Consider the following 26580-nt stretch of genomic DNA (forward strand, 5'->3'; position numbering starts at 1 on the left):
TGGTAGGTGTAAGTTGCCCATGACTCACTACCATAAAGCAGGAGGCCAAACACGCAAGCCTTGTAGGCCTTCAAATTCATATTGGTTGTTAGAATCTCATTCTCTCATACCCATTTGGAGAAGTGAGCCATTGCTGTAGCTGCCTTGCCAATATGCTTGCCCAGATCAGCATTGATGGAGAAGTTGGTGGTTATTGTAGAACCCAGGTAGACAAGATTGTTTGCTATCTCAAGTGTGCGGTCACCAATTCTGATGTTTGGAGTACTGGTGACGCCTGACCCAAGATGTTGGTCTTCATCAGGCTAAAACTATTAGTTGTATGACACACAAACTGAAATTACCAGCATCTCCCCTTTTTTCCTTTGTTATTTTTACCCGTGCAGTTATACAGACACAGATTTATTTATTTTTAACCAGTAGATATATCAAGGCGCCTGCACCATGAGCACTGTCCCTGTCTCTTATCTGCCTTCTATGTCAACCCACTGCAATTGACTGACCTTAGCTGTTTTTCAGTCTCTGTTATCTGTTTCTGAAGGATGGTTTTACTTTTCAGAAGGGTAACTGTAACAATAACATTAGTTTCCTAGCAGTAGTAACAGAGAACAAACAGCATCTGCTTATCTTTATTTAAGGGGGTGGGGAATAGTGGGCCTTTACCAATAACTAAGAAAAATATATTTTCCGGCAAAAGCCAGTTCCTTGACAATGTAAATGAGCCTAGCTGTGTTAAGCAGCTAGCTACACGTTAGATGCTAATGCATGTAACAGAACCCTGACACCATTTTCTTTTCAGGGAAAGAAGTAGGCCTTGCAAACACACCACCACCTAAACCAGAAGGTGGATCATGGGGCCCATCATCTCTATTAGCCATGCTGGCTGGTGCTGATGGCAGCAGAAGTCCCAAATCCTCTGGCAGGCCACAGGTTCTAATCCAGAGGTCGGCAACCTAAGGCCCTTGAGCCAGAAGCAGCCCATGAGGGTCGCTTAACCGGCCCATGAGCTGCCCCCAAACCGAGCCGCCCACTCAGCAAGTCCCCGTGCACTGTGCTAAACTGGCGCAGCACGGCACAGGGACTCTCTTCCACGGCTCCGGAAATTGCTTCTGCGCATGCCCATACACCGGAAATCGCGTCTGCGCATGTCCATGGCACCGAAAATCCTCCAACCTAAACCTTGGAGTGGAAACATCCATGCTTAACCACATTAATCTTGCCATTTTTACTGACTGGGTGGAAGAGAACTGTGAACGATAGTCCAGGAACATTCAAGAAACATAAAACTGGGGGTAGAAGAATAAGGTGGAATTTCATGGTCTCTGCCACCTTATAAGCTTTCTGCCTCACATTTTGGCTGGGTACAGAATTAATATTTACACAAAGCAATAGGAGTAGCTTTCTTCTAGTGCAACAGTAGCCCAGCAAAAAATAATATATGCAAAGAACAACGTTTGAGAGATGAAGTCTCCTAGCAGGAGGAAATGGTAGTGATCTCCATCATCCTAATTCTTTTATGACCACCACTTCTCTTGGCTCTATGCAGGTAAATGGAATAGTGAAATTGACTAGACCAGCAACTTCCGGTTCAAACAAGTTTGCTGTTCTGGGGAACTTCACACTTGAATGCCTCTTTCTTTAGAAGGCTGCATATATATATGAATGAGATATGCTTTTTAGCATATAGATATAAAAGCCAGGATTTTTTAAATGAGTTGAGGAGAAAGGTGTTATCTGCCTCATTTGGACATGCATGATATGGACATGTAAGCAAGTGCACAAGGAATACAGGAAGATAAGAACTTAGGGAAATTGTATTGTACTGAGTCAGACCACTGGTCCATCTAGTCCAGTAGTGTAATGCTCTCTGGGATTTTAGGCTGGATTTTTTTCCAAACCCTTCAAGGAGATGCCAGAAACTAAGCTGGGACCTCCTGCATACAAACAAATGCTCTACCAGTAAGTTACAGCCTTCCCATCTTAATAACAGCTGGTTACTAAGTGGAACTGCCTAAGGGAAACACATTGCACCACTCCTGAAATTCGTGGTCCATTTCTAAGAAACTACAGTGGTACCTCTGGTTATGAACTTAATTCGTTCCAAAGGTCCGTTCTCAACCTGAAACTGTTCCTAACCTGAGGTACCACTTTAGCTAATGGGGCCTCCCTCTGCTGCCATGCCGTCATAGCTGTCAACTTTTCCCTTTTCTTCCGGGTTAGCGGAGTCTGTAACCCGAAGTGTTTGTAACCAGAAGTGTTTGTAAACTGAGGTACCACTGTACTTATTTTACCTTTAAAGCAGCCTTCATCAACCTGGTGCCCTCCAGAAGGGGCAGACCACAGCTCCCATCAGCCCCTGCTTTCACAGCTGAGGAAGGGTGTGGGGAGTCTGCGGCCAAGCCTTGCCCCTGGCACATCAGTGTTATTCCATGCAGAGCCCTACATCAGGTTTAAGGGTGAAGGGAGTCATGTGACGTCTCCCCACGTGATTTAGAAACCCTGATCGCGCAGGAATCAGCTCCAGAGAGGCCATTAGAAATCAATTTGTTAACAGGAAAGCCCTGTTTAAAGCAGACAGAGAGAGGGAGAGAAAGAAAGAGAGAAAGAGAGAAAGAAAGAGAGAAAGAGGAAAGAAAGAAAGAAAGAAAGAAAGAAAGAAAGAAAGAAAGAAAGAAAGAAAGAAAGAAAGAAGTACTAAGCCTTCATTTTACGTAAACTGAGTACAAATATCTGCAGACTCCAGGGCACAATATGCCATCCTTTGCAAAGGTGCCAGATCAGCACTCCTTAAAGTCCTCTGGATGCTGGAACGGCCAACATCCCACAAAAAGCAGGGCAGCAAAGTAGAACAACAGAAATACGCGTTGCAATTCTAAATGTCATTTTTTCGTTCCTGTGGAAATAAATAAATAAATAGCCCAGCTGCCGCTGTTTAAATGGAAAGTAAATCTTGCCCTGTCACGACACCTGACTGAGCATCATGCAATATGGGGTGGGGTGGGGGGGAGAGATATCTCTCAACTTGTCTGAGAGCTTTCCAAAAATGGCAGTTTAAAAATTATCAAAATTGCTATACAGTCCTGTTCCATATTTAGTGCCCAGATTATCCCACAAAGATGTTCACGACTAATAAATTCCTAATTACAGTCTTCCTAAACCAGCAAACACTTCAGGCCTGTCAAACAGCTCCAATAATTCAGAAATGTGAACACAGATCGTTTTTCGAAAAATGAAGCAGTGCCTGGCCAGTCAGACAGCCAAAAAATGATTACTCAAGCCTCACAGGGAAAGGATTATTTATGATAATCCATGCAATTCACAGACTTGAGCTCCACAGGAGATTTTCTTTTTTCTCCCTTTAACTTTATTTGAAGTGGGAGCTGGGGGGATGACAAACTCCTTCAAATGCCAGTCCTGCTTTGCCCATATTTATGTCCAGTCTAAATCTGATTGTCACGTAATTTCCACAATATTGCAGCTCAATACCGTTTATGAGTAAAGATGTTCTTATTGATTCAACCACCAAAATCGCATGCTGGGCTCTACGGGAAGCCAGAACTGAAATGACAGCAAAACTACAGTCTTAGATCCTGTGCAGAAACTAGGGTGAATAAAGCCTTTTCCTTACCTGCCCGAATAATTTCATTGCATTGCTATTTTTGAGATCAGGCCCTGAGCAATTAATTGCTAGGGAATCCATGACTCTGCGTGGCCACAGTGATTATGCCAAAGGGAATGGATGTGGTGCAATGGTTATAGCACCAAATTAAGATGGATGAGACCTTCTAATACCCATTCAGCTATTACGTTCACCAGGTGACCTTGTGCCAAACATGGGGGGAGGACTATAACTTGGTGATAAGAGCATGTAGTTTTCATGCACAAGGTTTCAGGTTTGATCCCCAGCATCTTCAGGTAGCACCAGGAGAGAAGACCCCATCTGAATCTTGAAGAACCACTGCCAGACAGTGTAGACCAGACAGAGTCAATGTGGTGCTGCTGAACTCCAGTTCCCATTTACACCAGCCAGCATGGCCAATGGCAAGAGATAACAAGAGTCTTACTCCAACACCATCTGGAGGAAACCACTTTGGCTGCCCCTTGTGTAGACAATACTGACCATGGGTCTGCCTCCAAATATAAAGGCAACTTCCTACATTCCATTTCCTGTTTTCCTAGGTCTTTCATCCTACCAGCATATAGCGAACCTAACTTCCAGGAACCTGCCCTTTGGCACCAGCTGAACAACATCAGTTAGCCACTCCCTACTGAGAGGCAATGTGCCAGCAAGTATTAGTTTCTAGGATGGATTTGGGAGCTATTCAACTCAGTTCACATTTAAAGGCGAACTTACTTAATTCACACTTTTGGAAACAATACGAGAACCAAAACACAGCCATCCTTGGAAATTTGCACTTCTCCAAATTCCACAGTGCAGTTCTCCAGCCAAGTAATGTGTGCAAAAAATGCATCTCTTAGAAAGGTGCGCACATACATGCACATAAATAACTTACATAAATGCATTATATTTGGGAAAAGTGTGTATTAGAGGAAAACGCATACAAAAATGTGAGCATTAGGAGAAATTTGCACTAAAATGCAAAAGAATTTTAATGGGGACATTTTTAAAAAATGCAAACCAATTTGAAAATGTAGAGAACTGAACTTAAGATTGGAAAAATGAAAAATGGGGAGAAACCAAACTTGACAGATTTGCCCATTTCTAGTTACCAGGGAACTGTTCTCCCTTTCATGTCCTGCTTATGAGATTCCCTAGGCATCTGGCTGGTCAATGTTGGAAACAACAGGCTTTACAGTGGTACCTCGGGTTAAGAATTTAATTCGTTCTGAAGGTCTGTTCTTAACCTGAAACTGTTCTTAACCTGAAGCACCACTTTAGCTAATGGGGCCTCCTGCTGCTGCCACTGCATGATTTCTGTTCTCATCCTGAAGCAAAGTTCTTAACCCGAGGTACTATTTCTGGGTTAGCGGAGTCTGTAACCTGAAGTGTCTGTAACCTGAAGCATCTGTAACACGAGGTACCACTGTATTGGATAAGCTTGAAGGTCTAATACAGCAAAGCCATTCTCCAAATGTGCAGGGAGGCTTCCTGTGGGAAATGGAAAACTTTCATAGACTCCAAAGAAGCTGCCTTATATCCGGTGAGGCTGATTTGTACATCTAGGCCAGTATTGTCTATTTTGTTTTTTTGTTTTTTAAAATAATTTTTATTCATTTTCCAAACAATTTTATACAGTCAACAGATAATTTAACACTCATTCTTCAATTTTTGACTTCCCTCAGTTTCTCTGTCAATCTTTCGTAAAATTTCTATTTGTTAACACATTTCTAAGCATAATATTGCCTTTTAGAACTCCTTTTCCTCTTACTCTCTTTTTTGCACTATTTCCTACTATCTCACAGAGTCTCTTCAAAACCAACAAGCGTTGTCTGTACATCACATAGGTTTTTCAGATATTCTATAAATCTCCCCCAGTTCTCGATAAACTTTTGGTCTTTCTGATATCGAATCTTCCCAGTCAATTTATCCAATTCTGCATATTCAGTCAATTTCTCTAATTCTCTAATTTGATCCATTCCTTTATCCAACAGAGGCATGATGCTTCGTAATATAATTTCAAGTCTGGCAGGGCGAAGCCACCTCTTTCTTTCGCATCTGTTAATAACTTAAACTGAATCCTTGGCTTCTTGCCCTGCCAGATATATCTTGAAATTATTTTTTGCCATTCTTTAAAAATTGATGCCCCCTTGATTATCGGCAATGATTGGAAAAGGAATAACATCTTTGGTAGCACATTCATTTTTATCGTAGATATTCTCCCCCAAAAGGACAGTTTCACTCTTCCCCACACCTCCAAACCCCTTTTTATTTGGTTCCACACAGGTAAATAGTTGTTTTGAAACAAATCAATGTTCTTGGGGGTTAACCATATTCCTAAATACTTCACTTTGTTCACCACTTCTATCTCTGTCCTTTGTTGTATTTCCTCAATTAATTCTTGATTCATGTTTTTAGCAATAATTTTTGTCTTTTTTTTTTGTTGAGATAGAATCCTGTGACTCGACCAAATTGCTCTATTTCTTCTAAGATTCTTTTGACACTTTCCACTGGTTCTTCTACCGTCATTACCAAGTCATCCGCGAATGCTTTAACTTTGCATTCATTTTTCCCTATAGATACCCCTTTTATATCTTCATTTTTCCTTAATGATTTTAGCAAAGCTTCCAGCACCATAATGAATAATAATGGCGACAATGGGCATCCCTGCCTTGTACCCTTGGTTATTTTGATGTCTTCTGTAGTATAGTTGTTTACTATCAGCTTCGCTTTCTGTTCTGTATATATTGCCTTTATCCCATTATAAAATTCCTTGCCCACTTCCATATACTCTAAATTTTTTAACATAAAGTTCCATGATATATTGTCAAAGGCCTTTTCAGCATCCACAAAGATTAAGATAGCTTGTTTTTCATTCCTGGCATTCAGATATTCCAATATATTTATTATGTTTCTTATGTTATCTTTCATCTGTCTGCCAGGAAGAAAACCCGCTTGATCCTTATGTATAATTTCTTGCAGTACTCTTTTCATTCTCTTTGCTAATATACTCGCAAAAATTTTATAATCAGTATTCAACAACGAAATAGGCCTATAATTTTTGACCTGCGTCAAATCCGAATCTTGTTTTGGGATGAATGTGATAAAGGCTTCTTTCCATGTTTCCGGAATTTTGCTGTTCTTTAATATGTTATTTATGACTTCTTTCAATGGTACAAGTAGGATGCTTCTCATTTCCTTATATCTACCTGTAAATCCATCTGGTCCTGGGGCTTTTCCTTTTTTCAATTCCTTTATTACCTCTTTTATTTCTTCAGTTTCAATTGGGGCGTTCAAAAAATATTTTTTCTCCGTCGGGAGAAAAAACTTCTTTTTCCTTTAAGAATCTGTCTATCTTTCTCATATTATTCTTTTCTTTGCTTTTGTACAATTGTCTATAAAAATCCAAGGATCCTTTTCTAATTTCTTTCGGATTTTCTATTTCTGTGCCGTCAATGATGATTTTATTTACTGTATTCTGTTCCTTTCTTTTCTTGATCTGCCACGCCAGCCATTTTCCTGATTTATTCATGAATTCAAAATTTCTTTGTCTCATTCTTTTTATATTCCCTTCTACTTCCTTATTTATTATCATTGCAAATTGTGTTTGTAGGGTCTTTATACTCTTTCTTATCTTCTCATTATTTGGTTTCTTTATCAATTTTTGTTCATTCTCCATTATCTGTTTTAGTATTTCCTTCTTATTCTTCTCTCTATTTTTATTTTTCAAAGCATTCTGCTGGATAAAAAATCCTCTCATCACTGCTTTGCTGGCGTCCCATACCATGTTCATTTTTGTTCCCTTATTGCAATTATTCAAAAAATACTCTGACAAATACTTTTGAGCATTTTCTACTACTTTCTGATCATCCAAAAGGTAGTCGTTCATTCTCCATCTAAACTTTCTTTCTTCAAAGCTCTTTAATTCGAATTTTATTGCACTGATCCGAAATCACTCTTGGTTGTATTCCAACTTCCAAGATTCTTGGAGTTAGTTCATTTGAGACCCAAATTTGGTCTATTCTTGACAGAGATTGGTTTGGTTTTGAGTAGAACGTAAATTGCTTCTCCAGTGGGTGTCTAAGTCTCCAAATATCAATCAAATTACAGTTCTTTATCATTGAAAAGAAAGTCTTGGGTAGTTTTCCATCTTTACTCACCCCAGTTGTTTTCAATCTGTCCATTTCCATTGACACCACTCCATTCAGGTCTCCCATTATTATGATTTTCTGATCCATATGTTTGAACAGTTTTTCTTCTAAATTTTTGTAAAAGTCTGTCTTATTTCCGTTTGGTGCATAGATCCCGACAATTATTTTTTTTTCTCCTTGCCACTTTATTTGAACTGCCATAACTCTGCCTTCTTCATCTTTAAAGATTTGTTGAGCTTCAATATTTTTCCTGATATACAAAACTACCCCTCTCTTTTTACTCTTAGCTGAAGATATAAATTCATTTCCTAGTCTTTTATTGATTAAAAATTTTTTATGCCTTCTCGCCACATGAGTTTCTTGTAGACAGATAATATCCAATTTTTTCTTTTTTAAATGTTCAATTTTATTTCGTTTTTTTTATCGTTAATCCCATTGATGTTCCAAGTCCATAAATTCAGCTCCATTTTAGCCATTTTGAATTCTTTGTTATAAATTTTATAATCCGTCTACCTCTTCTTCTTTTTCTTCTTCCTCTTCTTCTTTCTTTTTTTCTTTTTCTATCTCCTCCGGATCCACTCCTCCTGCAGCCTCCATTCCTGGTTCCGCTCCTCTTGCTTCTTCATCCTCACTTCGTAGCTCTTTGTATTTTCTCAAAAATTTCCCTAATTCTTCCATGCTCATGAGTCTATGTCTTTTACTTTTGTAGACAAGGAAGATCCCTTCCGGGTATTCCCATCTGAATTCTATGTTATTCTTTTTTAGGATCTGTACTGTTGGTTTATATGGGTCTCTCCGTTTGAGAAGCCTGATCGGGATGTCTTTAAAAATAATTATATAATTTCCTTCAATATTCAGTCTCTTCTCTCTATTCTTTTGGAGAATCTGGTTTCTCAATTCCCTATCCTTAAAGGTAATCAGGCAGTCTCCTGGAAACTTTCCTGCCTTAGCTGATCTTGTCTTCAATTGAAATGCACTTTGCACAGATTTTGTCACCTCTTCTATATCCATCTCTATCCATTGTGCAATTTCTTTTATTAATTTCTCTTTAATGTTTTCTCCTTGAAGCTCTGGGACAAGTCTCAATCTTAAATTCACTTCTCTCTGCCGGAGTTCATTCATAGAAATCGCGTCCCAGACCTCCTCTTGAGTTTTATTAATTTCTGACATTCCCGCCCATATTCTCTCTTCTTCCTTCTTCATCTCCCTCATTTCCACTTTTGTCTTTTTCATTCCTTCTTCCAAGTTCTGTGTCCTCTTGCTCACGTCCTTCAGTTGCCCTTTCAGCTCATTAACTGTAGCGTCAATTTTTTTGTCCATTTGGCCCATTCTCTTATCCATTTGTTCAAATTTCGCTTCTATATTCTTTTTGCTCTGCTTGATGTTGGAGTTAACCTCTGCAAACATTTTCATAATCTCCCCTTTGAGATCTGATTCTTGTTCTGAACCTCTCCTCTCTGCCGGTGTTCCCCCATCACCCCCTTTCTTTTGTGTATGAGACATTATAATCAAAATCCAAGTGCCTAATATGCAGTCAATAATAATAAAATGTTCAATCCAAATATGCAATCATTAAAACATTTTTCCACAAATGATATATAAGATAAAGACATAAAAAGATGCCCCTCCTAAATTCTCATACACTTAAATTTATATGTCAATTAACTTATATAAACAATTTTTTTCTAAATAAATTTTTCCGATATAATTTCTACTTGTATGGCGGAACACCTATTAACCTATAAATTTCAACTTTGAAGAGGCCAATCCCACACTAAAGCTTTTCTTCCTTTCTTCCTTCTTCTTGCCACCACTTAGGCTAAATCCATATCGGTTTATTATGAACAAATAAATCTCCCAATTATAGTGTTGCCCAAATTATTGTAATCCAATATCTGTATATTAGTTGTATCCAATAAAGTCCAATAGCTGTATATTGTAATCCAATAAAAATAATCCAATTAAATGGCCAAAATTACTGAAGGTATTGATAAGGGGATCCAAAAGTACCCAATATATCCAAAGAGAGGAAATAAGAGGAGAAGAATCTATCCAAAAATAAATCCAAAAGTTACCAAGGGCTCCATATTTAAAAATATCTAATTTAAGTTCAGCTGTACAAAACAAGTAGAGGGGAGAAGAGAGCAAAATGATTTTTAATAGTCCAGACTGTTCCCCTATCAAATTAAAAATAAAAATGACGAGTAAAAATAACAGGGAGTAGTTTGTTAGTTCAAATCCTGGTTCACTTAACTCCAAATAAAAATAGTGTCCTTCATACAGCCTGTTAGGCAGCTCTTTCTCATTTCATTCCACGGATACACATAAAAAGGAACCAATTACGAAGGTAAAGCCTTCATTCAAACACAGTCCTTTCCCGTTGTGTTTAAACAGTTAAATTTGTTTGAAAGCAGGGGTAAAAAATAGTGAGAGAGTAATTTATGCTGCCTAGTTTTAACTTTCCGTATTTTACTTATAGCTGGGTAACTCTATCTTTCCGTTAAAATGGAGGCACAAAAGTTCTACTTTGTTGCGCAGTTTTTTTTTAAGTGAAAGTACCGAGAAGTATATTTTCTTTTTACTTCCTTCAGACCCTTCGTTATATTGAGAGCCTTTTAAAGTCATAAAATAGTTACCCTCTGCTCCCTCCTTTAGTTATTCCCTTCTTGTGCAACTCTTTGTTACTTTTTGCAACAGTTTATATCACTTTTAGCAAGTTTTTTAAGAGGGACAAGTTCTAGCCGCTTGCTGCGTTGCCAACCTCCTCTCCGCGCTCCGCTCGTAGTCTTGCGTCGTTCTCCGATTTTAGATAAGAACTGACCTCTTTTTCCACCTTCTTTTCCCAAAGCCTTCCTTTTGTATGCTCCAATTATATTCCAAAATCCAAATTTGGCTTAGATTCTTTGTTTTTGAGAATCGATCACTCGCCCTGCAAGCCTGGGGCTGCGTTCTCGAGGGTGAGACAATGGTTTCCCCGGTGCTGCTTTCTCCGCCCGCCGTTCTCTTCGCTCCTGTTACAGAGTTACCTGACGGCCGGGCGATCTGCAGATGGCTCCGTTGGGCTCCTGACCCTCTGGTTTCCCTCCAGAGAGGTTTTGGGGGGCTACCGCGCCCTGTAGCACCCCCGTTTACCCTCGAGAACCCAGACTTTCTCTCTCCCGAGAAAGTCCCGCTTGCGTCGGGTCCGTGACTCGACTGGAAGATCCAGTATTGTCTATTTTGACTGGCAGTGGCTCTCCAGGGTCTCAGGCAAAGGATCTTTCCTGTGATCTCTTCCCTGATCCACACATTGAACCTGAAACCTTCAGCGTTCAGAACATGCACACCTACCACCGATGTGCAGGCTGGAATGCGATCGCAGTCATGAGGCTGCAATTTTAAGCACAGAATCCGACACGCATATGATGGCTGACTGGGAACAGTTATGGACCACAGGTATGAAGTTTACGGCATGTAATGCCTTAAGAGAGAATCTAATGAAAATGATCTATAGGTGGTACATAACACCAGTCAAGCTTGCAAAAATCTACCATTTGCCTGATAACAAATGTTGGAAATGTAAGGAGACTGAAGGTACATTCTTTCACCTTTGGTGGACATGCCCAAGGATTAAGAACTTCTGGGAGATGATTTATAATGAAATGAAAAAGGTATTTAAATATACCTTCCTGAAGAAACCAGAGGCCTTTCTCCTGGGCATGGTCGGCCAATTGGTGCCAAAGAAGGATAGAACTCTCTTTATGTATGCTACAACAGCAGCAAGAATACTCATTGCAGAGTACTGGAAGACACAAGATCTACCCACCCGGGAAGAATGCCAGATGAAGCTGATGGACTACATGGAGTTGGCGGAAATGACTGGCAGAATCCGTGACCAGGGAGAAGAGTCGGTGGAAGAAGAGTGGAAAAAAATTAATGTTTATTTACAGAAATAATGTAAAATTAATGAATGTTAGAAGGATGCTGGAATGAAGTTATATGGCTCTAGCAGAAATATTATAAAGAATTAAGTAAAAATAGATTGTTAATGGGTCAAAGTGGAAATTTAAGGTTAGATTGTGATAAGATAAATTATAGAACAAAAATTAAGAAAGATGGAAAGGATTTGCTGAAATAGCTAATTGAACAAGAATACAAAAAAGGGAGGTGTGAGGAGGTCGATGATATAAGTAAATGAAAGGTAGAGATATAGAGATACTGGATGTGTTTTTAAATGCTTTTGTTTCTCTTGTTGTTTTGCTGTGTTGTTTTTAGTTTTTTCTTTTATTTTTGATGTATTGTGAACTTTTTATTGTTTTTTTGTTTTTCTTTCTTTATTCTGTAACTATTAAACCCTTAATAAATATATTTTTTTAAAAAACCAGAATCTGACACACATCGTTAATATTGGGCAAAGCAACATTAACAGCAAGGAATGAAACAGAAAGATAAAATGGGCAATTCTTTCCATAAAAATAAGGGGAGGGGAACCCCAACAAACCAGGACTATGAAAATATGCAGACTGGTTCTCACTTTTGTGGAAAAGGCAAATTCTCCACTTATTGCAGCCTGTTTGAATTTAACATCCCTGAAAATGCAAAGTCAACCTGTGCCCATCAGCCTTGGCCAATTTTACCTTTCAGTCGTACAGTTTCAGCTGTGAATCTCCCTTCTGGGCACAGTAGAGTAAACGAGAAAATATTTTTTCCCCTATCATGAAGGAAGCCAGCCTGAGAATCCCATCCTGCATGCACTTGAGCGAAACCAGTTGAGACGGAAGTGCTCTTCATTCCCTTCACAGGCAGAAACATGCCACACAGTCACGGAAGAAATGCTAACCTCTCTTTGCCTCGGCCACAAGGGATGCAGGTCTTTACAGAGTCAACATTATCCATCCTAATAAAAATGTCATAAGTCGGCCGGTTTGAATTCCCCTCTCTTCAGCATCAGGCATCAAGAATTATAATCGACTTTCAAATGCTTAACTCAGGCAGGTGAAAGGAAAACTTAACAATGTGAACTCCTGGCAGTTTAGCATTTGAGGGCCTTCAATCACATCTAAACTTAGCAGTGAAAAGACCTTCACACAAAAGATGGAACAGTCTTGTTCTCTCTGTCACTCCACAGGGCAGGACTAAGCCAACGGGTGGAAATTGCAGGGAGGCAGGTTGGGATAAACTTTTTTTTTAGGGGAAGATCTGTTTGACAGTGGAACATACTGCCTGTGGAGACGGCGGCTGCCCCTTTGCTGGAGGTCTCTAAGCAACGGCTGCACAACCATCTGTCAGAAGTGCTTAGTTGCACCCTTCATTGTCGATCCTGCACTGACCACCAACATCCCTTCCGACTCTAAAAGGGTGCTTCCACAAAGCACATTGAAAGCACATTACTTTCCCCAAAGTATCCTGGGAACTCTAGTTTATGCCTTGCAGAGCTACAATTTCCAGCACTCTTTTAATCAAGATTTACCAGACAGAGGGACACATATGAAAGCATCAGACAAGTATCTTTTGGATCCTGGTAGGGTGCAGCTAATCACTAAAACCATCTATATTTTTACACTGACTGACAAAACAGAATTGCTAAATTCTGACAGCAAAATGTTTCAGCTTCGGCCTTTGCAAGTTGCTCTGATAAAATATACCGGTAACGCTGTTTCCAAGGTGACCATTACTGAATTCTGAGCGAACGCTGGATTTTCCTGGGAAACAGCAGATCCAGTTTAAATGCAAAACTAATATGGGGCATTGTGTGGACACTGTGAGAAGCCTGCATGCACAATTAGTTCCAACTCCACAATAAACTGTCTTGCGGAAGCCCACAAATTCTACGATCCTATGGAAAGCAAAAAAAAAAAAAAAAAAAAAAGTTGGATGAACTCTTTCTTACAAGTAGATGCAGGAACAAAGTCATTTCAGTGTTCTGAACACACAAACCCTTCCTCTCCCAAGCCCTCACCTGCTCACCTCGTTTCCTGCCCACCTGGCATGTTGTTGGCAGTGGTAATAGCACCATAAATCCTAGGGCAGCTGCATAGAGTGGGACACAAAAAGTCCCATTACCTCCACCATTCCCATGCCTCTGCTGCTGGAGGACCTGCTGAATGCATATTATAGGCGGACACTTCTTTTCAAGAGCTTTAAAAGTGAGCAGATTTCTGGAGGCTTCAAATTTTTTTCCCTTAAATCACACTCCAATTTACAAATGGATGCAGCTGTTTGCTCGCCCCAACTTACGGCAGAGTGACTCCTCCCCACTAGTCCCACGTGTCATAAGAATCATGGAATCAAGGGACCACAAGGGTCATCTAATCCAACCCCCCTGCAATTCAGATTTTTTTTGGTTCAACATGGGGCTCGAACCCACAAGCCTGATATTAAGAGTCTCATGCCATACTGACTGAGCTATCCTGAGCTATAGATAAGACAGATGCAAAGGCCAGTGCAGAAGGATTCAATTTTTAACACAGGATTCAGGGGATAAGTAGCTGCTGCTTCTTGATCCATACCCTGCCATGCCCCTGAAATGAGCTGTACTCTTCGTGGGACATCTATATTTCTGGAGATTATTTGGGGGTGCTGGGAGCCTAGCTGCAGTGGATAGAACATTCAATGAAACAGCAGTTCCACCCCATCCTAACCCTCCTCAGGTGGACTTCTGCAGGGGTCAGGATTGCTTTGCCCATTTATCTCACCAACTAGTAAAGCTTTTGCTATTACACTGATAATGCAAGCCCTGTCCATCTCCTGGGTTGGATCTCCTGGGTTGAACCTGGGTTGGTTCAAAGAAGCATTTCAGTTAAAGGCATTGTAAACTTTTTATGAGAAACTGGGTTGGCAAAAACAGAACTCTACAGCGCCTTCTGGTGTCACAGTGTTATAATGCATATACAATGTCTATAAAGCGCTTTTTTCTTTGCCAATGTAGCTGAGTCCCTGGAGATCATATGCCATTGGCAGCAGAAGCAAAGCTATACAATCATCTCTCGGTACAGCAAAACTGGCTCAAACTGGCTGCAGTCTTTATTTTAATCTCTGTTGCCTATTCTTTCATTTCCCTTTTCTCTCTGCCCACTAAAAGGAGGTGTTGCCATTTAAAGGTAATCCCTTCCCTGCCCTCGGTGAAATGAGGATTTGCCCTGGTGCAGAGAGGGTTAGAAAAAGCCAGAAGTGTGAAGAGGAAGGGTGTTAATGTGTCTCTGAATTTGTTAACTGACCTCAGATTCTCTCTCTCTCTCTCTCTCTCTCTCTCTCTCTCACACACACACACACACACACACACACACACCTTTTCTCTTTTCATCCAAACAGCCCTGATCTTCTGGGGAGAAACAGAAGGAATAAGCTAGGCAATGGCAGAGGCAGTCAACAGCATGACTGTGATTCTAATGACACCACATCCAGCTGCTACAGTCATGGAAATTGCTCCTAGCATTTAACTGCTGTAGCCCAGTTCACACATTATGATCTCCCACGCTTGAGGACTGCCCATGCAGAAAAACAATAATAATTCTGGGAAGCTGGTATAGTATGGTGGCTAAGAACGTAAGTGAGAAAACTCCCTGTTCAACTCTCAACTCAGTCAAGAATTCATCACGTGGTGTTACACAAGCCAGTCGTTCCCAGACTCAGAATCCGATCACAAATAATTGGGAAAACAATTTCCTGGTTCAGGAGTTTGGTATCATGGGCGTTCAGTACCCATTTCCTAGAATGTGTCTATCCAGTCCCACAATGATGTCCAAGTATGTGCAGAACATGCAATGATGCAAGACAGGTCTATGAATGCCAATACATGGATGGCATGCATAGCAGCTAACCCACATGAGAATGAGGGTCCCAGGACAGCTGAAACTGACCTATCTCACAACAGTGCTGTAAAGATAACAAAGATAATAATGTGAAGTTATTTGAACAGTCAATAGAGTGTTTAGCAATATCATCATTCCACTGTGATTTGATGCACAAGGCTCATTACCCATTGCAGGTTCAAGGAATGAGATTTTGGCTTATGAGGACAATCATTAGGAGCCAATTTCATGTATCTAAGAATAATAATAATAATCAGCAAACCAAATCACCAGCACCCATCTGAGTACTAAAAATGTTGCAAGAGTTTTCACGATAAATCACACAGCACCGAAAAGGTCATTGAGTCCAAGCCTTGAGCTATTGATCATCCGTACAAAGCATCTCTTAAATTGCTGATGAGAAAGCAAATGCATTAACTTCCTTGGTTATGAAATTTAATTGTACTTGTAAATGCTGTTTGCATTTGTTTCTTGCTTGAAGCTAAAGGACCTAAAGCTGTGAGGTTAAACACCCTAATGTGAATTCCAGTATCTTGTGAAATCTGAAAACACTCTCAAATCTAGTGCTTTTTCCACTAGATAGACATTTTAAACTTTATTGTAGATACACACGCACCCATCAGTACACAGTCCAAGACAAACACCTTAAGTTCAGGGATTTCAACAGATGTGTGAATCGATCCTTTGCACTCAAAAGTAAGTCCCGTTGATTACAAAGGGGTTTACAGTGTACTTCCAAATAAGTTTCCACAGAACTGCAGCCTAAGGCTGCAATCCTAACACACCAGCGAGTGTGTCATATTGGACACAGTTGGCCTTACTTTTGAGTAAACATGCTTAAAAGATTTCACTCTTACACGCACTTCAGTCTGAAATCATATGCACGTTTGCATGGAAGGAAGTCCTACTACTGAGCAAATATGTTTAGGATTACACTGTAACTCTGTTTTGAATTGTAACATAAGACAACAGTTTGCATTTCATAGGACAGCGGTTGCCAAACTCCCCACCAACCATGGACCCCTTGAAAATCGCTGGTGGACCACTTAATAATTTTTCTAGCTTTTGTAGCAACTATAATGCACTGTGCTAGATGCTGTATGATTTTAAATTGTATTTTTATTGCTTCCTTTACTCCGGATAGACTGCATTTTATTGTACTACATTTTCAATTCCATAGGATTTGAATGGTAATATGATAAAATGTAATAGAAGAAACGAAGAAGCGCAAAAAGGAACCCAATTAAAAATCAATAGCAACATTTAATGTGATGGATCTGCCGCCTCTTCTCTTCAACTGCAAATTCACTGACACACCACAGACCACCTAAATGTAGCTCCCATAAACCACCATGTAGCTCCACAGACCACAATTTCCGAACCCCTCTTATAGCAGACTTCACCCATTCAAAAACCTCACCTGTGACTGAAATTACATCTATTTGTCCTGTGCTGGGAATATAAAACCGTGTTTCTCACAAACATATAGCAAAAGTAACTGGCATTTAAATTTATTCCCATAGCTAAATTGGGGTAATAGAAAGTTATTCTCATTAATGTACTCATAGCATCTTCGACATATTACTCCCGATACTGAACATATTTACTAGGAAGGAAAGTACAGTGGTACCTTGGGTTAAGAACTTAATTCGTTCTGGGGGTCCGTTCTTAACCTGAAACTATTCTTAACCTGAAGCACCACTTTAGCTAATGGAGCCTCCCACTGCCGCCACACTGCTGCTGCGCGATTTCTGTTCTCATCCTGAAGCAAAGTTCTTAACCTGAGGTACTATTTCTGGGTTAGCGGAGCCTGTAACCTGAAGCGTCTGTAACCTGAAGCGTCTGTAACCCAAGGTACCACTGTATTGCTATTGGAATTTATGGGGCTATTTCCAAATAAATGCCCTACTCCTATAAAGAAAATCTATTGCATTCTGGGGCATTTAGTTGTAAAAGAGCACTATGACTGAACGTCACAGAGTATTATAAAATTATGTGTCTAAAAAGTTGGAAAGGTTTTTCTCACTCTGATAGCTTATTTAACCTATGCCTTTTTTTAAAAAAAGTATTAAAAATTGTGTGTGAACGCGTTTTCTCACAAAACATGTACTTCTGAACGCACATTCTGAGTTTGCTTTTCTGAACATATATTATCTCAAAAGTAACATATTATATGCATTTTGGCATCACACAAAAAATGGAGAATTGCAAAAGTCACCGGAAAAGTGCATTCTGATCTGCACATTCATCCTGGAATTGTAGATCAGGTCAACTGATACTGGAATTCACAAAGAAGGAATTCTTCAAGCATCCCTGTTCACAGTGCTAAAATCCAGGGGCATCCAATGAAGTTGCACAATGGGAAATTTGGGACAAACAATAGGAAATCTTCACACACTACATAACTCACCACCCAAAGACATGGTGATTGCTGTTGGCTTAGGCAGCTTTGAAAGGAATCTGACACACTGATGGAAGGCAAGCCTAGCAATGGCTATTAGCCACTAGAAGAGGGATCACAGCTCAGGGATACAGCACACATTTTGCAATCAGAAAACCTCAGGTTCAAGTCTTGGCATTTCTTGTTAAAACAATTTGGAGCCTCACAGATGTAGTCCAACAACAGCTCCCATTTATCCCCAACTTTTGACCATACTGGCCTGGGCTAGAGTCCCAGAACATCAGGAAAGCACCATCAAAAAGGCAACACACACCATACATCCATCATGTTGGCCAGCCCTGGGTTAAAAGAATCAGGTAGCAGGTTATCAGGAAGACCTTGGCCTGAGACCCTGGAGAGCCCACTGCCAGTCAAACATATAGTGGAGAACCATAAAGTGGAGAACCAGAGTTGGGAAAAGAAGTCCACATGTCCCCTTGTCCACTGCTAGAAGCTGATCGCAGATGCTGCTTTCTTATTGGGGATGCAATCAACAGCAAGTCTTAGTTAAATGAGGCAGTCTTTATATTTCATAGAAACAATTCAGAAAGGTTTTGTTTTTGACCTCTGATGTGTCATCCTTGGACCTGTGAACTGGACCACCAACTCCTCTCGCTAGCACATATGTACACCAATGATGTTGAGGAAACAAACATACTGGAGCAATCCAACTCTGACCAGCTTGTGTCACACAAGGTGCCACAATAACTGTTACAACACAAGTTTGGCTGTTGCTGCAACACCTACAAGAATGGCTACAAAGTCTGATTACAGTGCTCATGTACTTAGGATCAAGCTACCAATCATTTTACCATATTTTTTGCTCTATAAGACTCACTTTTTCCCTCCTACAAAGTAAGGGGAAATGTTTGTGCGTCTTATGGAGTGAATGCAGGCTGCGCAGCTATCCCAGAAGCCAGAACAGCAAGAGGGATTGCTGCTTTCACTGCGCAGTGATCCCTCTTGCTATTCTGGCTTCTGAGATTCAGAATATATTTTTTCTTGTTTTCCTCCTCCAAAAACTAGGTGCGTCTTGTGGTCTGGTGCGTCTTATAGAGTGAAAAATATGGTAAATCTGAAACAATTCCACCGAACCACTATTTAAGCACATCTAGGCTGCAGATTCAGAGGGGAAGGTGCCCTTAGCATTTAGCAACAAGCTAAACTCCTGCCCCACAAGGCAGACAGAAATGATCAAGGTGCAACCCTAAAGAATAACTCACAAGAACCTTGTGCCGGAAGTTCTCACCACCAACCTCATCTTATGAACAGTTGGGTCCAGCAGGCTAGGACCACTTATTTAGGTGTGCCTAGCTCTGCATATGATAGGGCTATGGACTGGGCTGGAGTGATGTAGCGATGGATAAATACAGTTTAATCTGAAGAATGCAGGCCAGAGTGCTGAAGTGGATAAAATGCTGGGAAATATGCAATCAACATTTTGATTAAAAAACTGAAATCCAACCTGGCAGGGACTTCAAATATGACACGTGTGTGTGTGTTGGGGGTGTTGCTTAGAATCATAAAATCATAGAATTGAAGAGTTGGAAAGCATCCTAAGGGTCATCTAGTCCAACCTCATGCAATGTGGGAATTTCAGCTAAAACATCCATAATTGATGGCCATCCAACCTCCGCTTAAAAACCTCCAAGGAAGGAGAGACCAGCTTTTACCATTATACAGTTCTTCCTGATGTTTAGTATGGATCTCCTTTCTTGTAACTTGAAGCCATTGAGTCCAACCTTCTGGAGCAGGAGAAAACAAGCTTGCTCCATCTTGCATGTGACAGCCCTTTAGACAGTTGAAGATGGCTATCCTATCTCCTCTTAGTCTCCTCTTATCTAGACTAAACATACCCAACTCCCACAACTGTTCCTTATAAGGCTTGGTGTCCAGACCCTTGGTCACCCTTAACCTTCCCCCCCCCCTTGGACCACTTTTTCCAGTCAAAATCGACCCAACTGTTTTTCCACCTGCAGACAGAAAGATATACTGCCCAAATTAGCCCCATGGGTAGAAAAGCAGGTGTATGGGGGACAATTCTAATTGGAAAAGTCTTTTGGCATCTTGTTCTCATAAAACTTCAATGTATTCTCCATCTACAGAGATCACATGAAAATATTTTACAAACACACACACACACACACACACACACACACCAGGTAGGAACTGCTGGAACTATCACCAAAATCTGCTTTCATGTATACACAAAAAACAGATATGAACTGCTGAAACTATCACCAAGATTGGCTTCCATTTCAAAACCGACCACTCGCTCCTGACATTTGAGGGATAATGTTAACCTAGTCAGTCTCTCAACATAACACCACAAAAATCAACTTAATCTAGACAATGGGCAACAGCTTTTCCTTTGAAAGTCCTTCTGCCTTGCAGCCAAGCCTCTTTGCCCATTAATACAGCACATTATGCAATAAAAAAATTACATGGCTGTTGCAGGGGTTTTTTATATAACAAAATGAAACACAGGGTGAGATTTATTCAATGAAGTGAAGATTACTGTAACCAAAACAATGTCCACCAACTGTGAATAACTTCAAAGTGTGTCACAGTTAATTGGTTCATTGCTCAGCTGTTAAATAAGTGATAGTTATATGCACCATAAACTTTATTGAATATTTCCCCCTCCCTTATTTCAATTATCTGCAGCATTAACACAGAAAATTGCAAACAGTGTTAACGTATTGCAGCCTTGCCTTCGCTGCTGTCATTACTTCCTTTTACTTTTGCTGATTTTGACACGGGATCTGAATTTCCATGGGCATTGCACTACAAACATTACTCATTCCTGACTGTGCTCTCTTCTACACCCACGCCTCTCAAAACACTTACTTTCTGTTCTGGTGATCCACCTCCCTCTACACCTGTCGAAAATAACCCTGCATATATTCAGAGCAGGAGCAAGGAAAGGCAAAACAAGGAAGAGCAGAGCCCTTGATCAATGAGCCTCTGATGACGAATCATCGCCCCACAGAACACCTGTTTCCAGACCAATATTTCTTCCCAAAGAAGCCTCAAGGCATCAACACTATCTTCAAAGGGGGGGAAAGGAGGGGGGAGAATTCTTAACTTACTGAATACAAGCTGGTTTGGAATCAATAGAGAGTCAAAGGAAATTAAGCGGCTTCAACTTACTCATACCTTTTGGATCCTCCGACGTAGGTGAAGGTAAAAGTGGAATCTGCGTATCTGAAATCTGAAACACAAAAGAGCTGTGTTGTTGCTGAACGCTTATTGTTCGTTTTGTGCATGACGCCTGGCGTGTGAACTTGCCTCTCGTGTTCAGCCCACCCCCAGCCGGCCACCAATATGGGCACAGGGATTAAGTCTGAAGTGGGGGGGGGGGTGTGGAGAGAGAAATAATGTTACAGCAGGAACCCCCCTCCCCTCTCTGCAACAAGTGCTGCCTCGGTACTATGGCAACGGAAAGAATTTCCATTGTCAGTAAAGGCAACAGGCAGCAACAAGCCAGACTGCTAAACGCATATTAAACATTGCAAGTAATGATCATAGAGGAAAGCAACAAGCCAAATACTGAGGAGGGAGAGATGGGGTGGAGAGAGAGAGATCACAAAAAGGAAGACAGCCCAGCTCTGGACATCTGTAGATAATAATCTCTCAAGTTCCACCCTGGAAGAAGCCTTCTTCTATGCCACCATCAGCCTGCTCCCCGTGCACACAAAATATGGGCACAGTTTTCAGTTGGCTTATATATTTGTTTTTGTTTAGCTCTGCTGATCACACACACCAAAAAACAAAATAGGGGAAGACTCTTGCGAAATCAATCAGATGGCAGATCTGACCAAATAGATCAAAAGGCAACCTAACTGAGGAAAGCATCCAGCGCTTGACGTTCAACTCCCACATCACTTAGGTACCCCACAGAGCATTAGTGTCGTGTGTGCGTGTCTGTATGTACCGGGGTGGGGGGAAGGAGGGAGAGATCCTTGCAAGCTTTCAGGGGGGAAAAGATCAGCGTTGTTCTCACAGAGAACTGTCAACAGAGAATCGTGATGCCATTTGGAGGGGGAGGCGACACCAAAAGACCCCCCCCCAAAAAAAAACACACACGCCCGAAAGCATTTCATGGGCGCGGGAGTGGGGGGCATCGAGGAAGAACCAAGAGCAGCGGCTGTCAAACTCACCTGCAAACAGGCAGTCCTTTTCCGCCTTGCACTTTTGGATCACAATGTCAATATCCTTCTGAATCCTCTCTTGCCTTGAACACATCCCCATGAACTAAATCCCTGGGGGAGGAAAAAAATTAAAAAAGAAAAAAAAAGAGCAGCCTTCGGATTTCCAACCCCGCCGCCGCCACCTCCTCCACCACCACCACCACCACCTCCCTCGCTCGCTCGTTGGCTTCCTTCCTTCCTTCTCTGCCAGTGTTAAGAGACAGTTAAAAGATGGAAACCTCCGAGGAAGGATGGGGGGTTAGCGGGGAAAGAAAAATAGCCAGAAGGCGAGGGGGGAAAGGTCTTCCTCCTCCTTGTTTGCTCCCCACCCCGGAGGAAAGGTCGATGTTGCATGCCCAGATGCGCTCGCCCAGATGTGCAGAGCGATGTCCTCCTCCTCCTCCTCCTCTTCTTCCTCCTCCTCCCGGCTTCGACAATAGATCCGAGAGTCAGGGGGTCGAGAGGGATCCTGGCGCGCGGGGAACCGCGGGGGGAAGGCAGCCAGGCGGCAGCAGCAGCAGAAGCAGCACCCGGGAGATCGAGGCAGAGCCCACCGAATCGGAACCGGAGGCTTCACATCCCGGCTCCCCTCCGCCACCGCGGGGCGGGAGAGATGTTGACAAGGAGGAGAGCAGGAGGAGGAGGAGGAGGAGGCGAAAGGAGAGCAGCCCCCAAGAAGCCTCGGCGGCGGCGGCGGCAGCTGGAAGTGGCAGGCGGGCGAGCGAGGCTCTTCCCCCGTCGGCATCCACCCGCGCGCGCACAGTGGCGGCTCCCCGAGAGGCCGACACTTCTGCAGCGACGCCAAGCCGCAAACCCCTCCCCTCGCCGCCGCCGCTCCCAGCCCAGACACTCCGCCCGCCACACGTACTGTTGCTCGCCGACGCCGGAGCCGGTGGAGGCGGAGGAGCAGCAGGAGGAGGCGGAGAGGTCTCCAGGCGAGCGGCCGCCGCGCTCCCCTGCCAGGCGGCTCTTCCCGGGAGAGGTGGCTCTCTCGGGGAGCGGCCAAAGGAAGAGCAGGAGGAGGCGGCTCGTGGTGGGCGCGGGGCAAAAAAGGCTCCTTTGCGCGCGAGTCCCGCCAGCTCCTGCGCTGCCCTTTTAGGATACTGAAATTAGGCCTCGGTTCGGCCAAGCGAGAGGGGTTGGGGCGGGAGGGGACGGACCTGTGGCCCTTCAGGGGCTGCTGGCCTGCAACGCCCGTCGTCCCTGACCATTGGGCATGTTGGCTGGGGCTCTTGGGAGTTGGAGTGTGGCATCCTCTGGAAGCCCAACTCCCAGGGGCTGAGGTCCTCCAATAAAAGATTTGAGGGGCTGCCCCCCCCCCCAGTTGATGGACATTGACATTCAGATGGTGTGCACGTCCTGCATCATGTGATTGATGATACGGGGCGGGGCTTAGCTGAGCCCCCCAATATTTTTTTTTTCGAGTTGGCATCCCTACATATGCCCGTGTAAGGTATCCTTGTGCTGGCTTGATGCCTGACCTGAAAGATCAGAGTTTAAATCTCCACTCAGCCATGAAGCTTCCTGGGTGGTCTCCTTGTTCAGCTTTACCTACCTCACAGGGTTGTTGTGAGGATAGCTCAGTTGGTAAAGCATGAGGCTCTTAATCTCCAGGCCGTGCGTTCAAGACCCACCTTGAGCAAAAGTTACCTGCATTTCAGGGGATTGGACTAGATGACCCCCAAGGTCTCTTAGGACTCTACAATTCTAAAGGTGATGCATCATTGTGATAAATAAATTCTCACATGGCCCTGAAGCTCCCTGGGTAGCCATGGGTTAAGCACCCCTTCTCATCCCAGACTACCTCACAGAGTTGTTGTGAGGAGAAAAAGTTAGAGGGAGAGAAAAGCAGTGAAAAGGTGAGATATAACACAGACAGACATGTTACTGGTCACACTTTGGAAGTTTAAGCAAGGAAGGGCTTTTATGCTTGCCCTGAATCCTAGATAAAGTGGGCCTTGAAATCAATTCTCCTGGCCTTTGGTGCTCGTAATCTAAGCACAGCCTTGGGGCCAAGCCAGATGTGACTGCCATGATGGGTGTCCGCCTAACTCTTTGGTGTGCGCTCCATCAAGTTCAGGCATGTGAATGGGTCACCCGTGTGGTGTAGTGGTTAAGAGCGGTAGTCTCGTAATCTGGGGAACCGGGTTTGCATCTCCACTCCTCCACATGCAGCTGCTGGGTGACCTTGGGCCAGTCACACTTCTTTGAAGTCTCTCAGCCTCACTCACCTCATGGAGTGTTTGTTGTGGGGGAGGAAGGGAAAGGAGAATGTTAGCTGCTTTGAGACTCCTTAAAGGGAGTGAAAGGCGGGATATCAAATCCAAACTCCTCTTCTTCTTCTTCTACATAGCAGAGTCTATGTAGTAGGCCTTTTACCAGCAGTGGAAGTCACATGCATTCCAACGTGGATGGCTTTAAAGGACAGGACCCATTCATGGAGGATAAGGCTATCCGTGGCTTCTAGAGATGATGTCTGTGATCTACCTCCACAGTTTTCTGAATACTAGATGCTGGAAATCCCAGGAGAATAGAGTTTTCCTCTTGTGCTCAGGTCCATCTTGAGATTTTCCCTCAGACATCTGGTTGGCCACTCTGTGAACAGGATGCTGAACTAGATGGGCAATTTGCCTGAACCAGCATGACTTTCCTTATGTCAGCCTTGCAAAATCCATAGTCCCAGGAACCCCACAACATCCAGGGCCTTGCAAGAATTTTGCATATGACACTAAAGAGACCTTTATAGCTCACCTGTATTTGGTTCGCACCTGTGCTATAACCAGGAATGGGGGGGGGTGTTAAACAACTCCTCAAAAATCCCAAGTCCCCACCACAGCCTCTAACTAAGGCCAGGACAATGACCATACATACATACCATACATAAACAACAGCAAAGAGGCTCAGAAAAGCAGTCTATAAAATTGTAGCAAGTAGCGGATACCATGTATCATACTGTTTCCTCTGACTATCCAATATAGAATCAAATACAGTGGTACCTCAGGTTACATTCGCTTCAGGTTACAGACACTTCAGGTTACAGACTCCGCTAACCCAGAAATAGCACCTCGGGTTAAGAACTTTGCTTCAGGATGAGAACAGAAATCATGCTCTGGCGCTGCGGCAGCAGCAGGAGGCCCCATTAGCTAAAGTGGTGCTTCAGGTTAAGAACAGCTTCAGGTTAAGAACGGACCTCCGGAACAAATTAAGTACTTAACCCGAGGTACCACTGTACAGTCATACCTCATGTTACGTTTGCTTCATGTTACGTTATTTCAGGTTGTGTCCTGTGGCAACCCGGAAGTACTGGAAAGGGTTACTTCTGGGTTTCACCGCTTGTGCATGTGTGCAAAATGATGTCACGCGCATGCGCAGAAGTGGCAAATCGCAACCCGCACGTGCACAGATGCACCACTGCGGGTTGCATTCCTTTCATGTTGCGAACTGGCCTCCGGAACGGATCCCATTCACAACCAGAGGTACCACTGTAATTCCCAAAATTCAACAGTTTGACTGATCTCCTTGGTTCCAATGCCTAATGACTCCTCTGGAAGAGGGGAATCCAGGGCTCCCCCCTGCCTCCATAATCCCTTACAAGTTGTGAACTTAGCCACACAATAGGAGGCAGGAGGCAATCAAGGGCAGCACATACCCCAGACAGAAATCCATCAGATGGTGGATTGAATCCTGATACTTTCAAAGGAGAAGCACACCAAAGCCTTACAGCTAGGTGGATGTGTAAATAGTTTTATTGTTCTTAGGGGAAGAGGGTAGTTAAAAGGTGTTGGGAACTGGGGTTGTTGACAGGGGTGGGTGACGGGCTCATGTTTCTACATGCCAAACATTCCTACTTGGTGACATATTTGTGATGTATTGATGATGCTGTTGAAAAATGTATTATGGGAAATGGGGAGAGGTCTTAAAAGTTCACGCAATCCCATGCTCGGGGTTCCTACTCTTTGTGTGTTTGAACCTTGTTGCAACAAATAAAGATCAGGTCTATTGACCGCTGTTTGCTTTAACTTGGCTTTGAGACTCCTCCTTTTGCTGACTGCAGAGATCCGCAGGGAGTGGCACCCCTACGAGCTGGGCAGCAGAGTAAATCCACACCCTAGGATTTTTCTTTATCACCTGCATGTAGGCCACTTGATTTCTTTACACTTGATTTCTGTGGCCTCTTACCAGCAGCTGAATGTGTCAACTTGTTCGAGCTTTAAGCCATGGCAGAAGATCTGTCTGTACTGCTGTTACCCATTACGTCCCATTTGCAAAGGCTGAACATCAGCACCCAGCACCCTTAGACAGCTGCCGTGGCCCACCAGCACTGATGCCTTTGGGTCTGTGAGCTACCAGTTTAATTCCCCGCAATACTGACCTAGATGGACCAGTGTCT

The 26580-nt window shown here is 42.7% G+C and overlaps 1 protein-coding gene across 8 annotated transcripts in view; it reads right to left on the reverse strand.

The window, feature by feature from the left end:
* PARP8 (poly(ADP-ribose) polymerase family member 8) overlaps positions 1-23175 on the reverse strand; it is a 191982-nt gene extending 168807 nt beyond the window's left edge. For 3 of the 8 annotated variants that reach the window (XM_077936396.1, XM_077936392.1, XM_077936395.1), the window contains exons 1-2: positions 22161-22987; positions 21151-21211 (exon numbers count right to left, since the gene is read on the reverse strand). In XM_077936396.1, coding sequence (XP_077792522.1) covers positions 21151-21211; positions 22161-22251 — 152 coding nt within the window. In that variant the 5' untranslated portion in view covers positions 22252-22987. Of the gene's footprint in view, positions 1-21150; positions 21212-22160; positions 22989-23058 lie in introns of those variants that run through there. The other 5 variants (XM_077936394.1, XM_077936393.1, XM_077936391.1 and 2 more) reach the window with 4 other exon arrangements.
* Positions 23176-26580: the final 3405 nt, after the last annotated feature.

Source organism: Podarcis muralis, chromosome 11, assembly GCF_964188315.1.
Source record: "Podarcis muralis chromosome 11, rPodMur119.hap1.1, whole genome shotgun sequence".
Lineage (NCBI taxonomy): Eukaryota > Metazoa > Chordata > Lepidosauria > Squamata > Lacertidae > Podarcis > Podarcis muralis.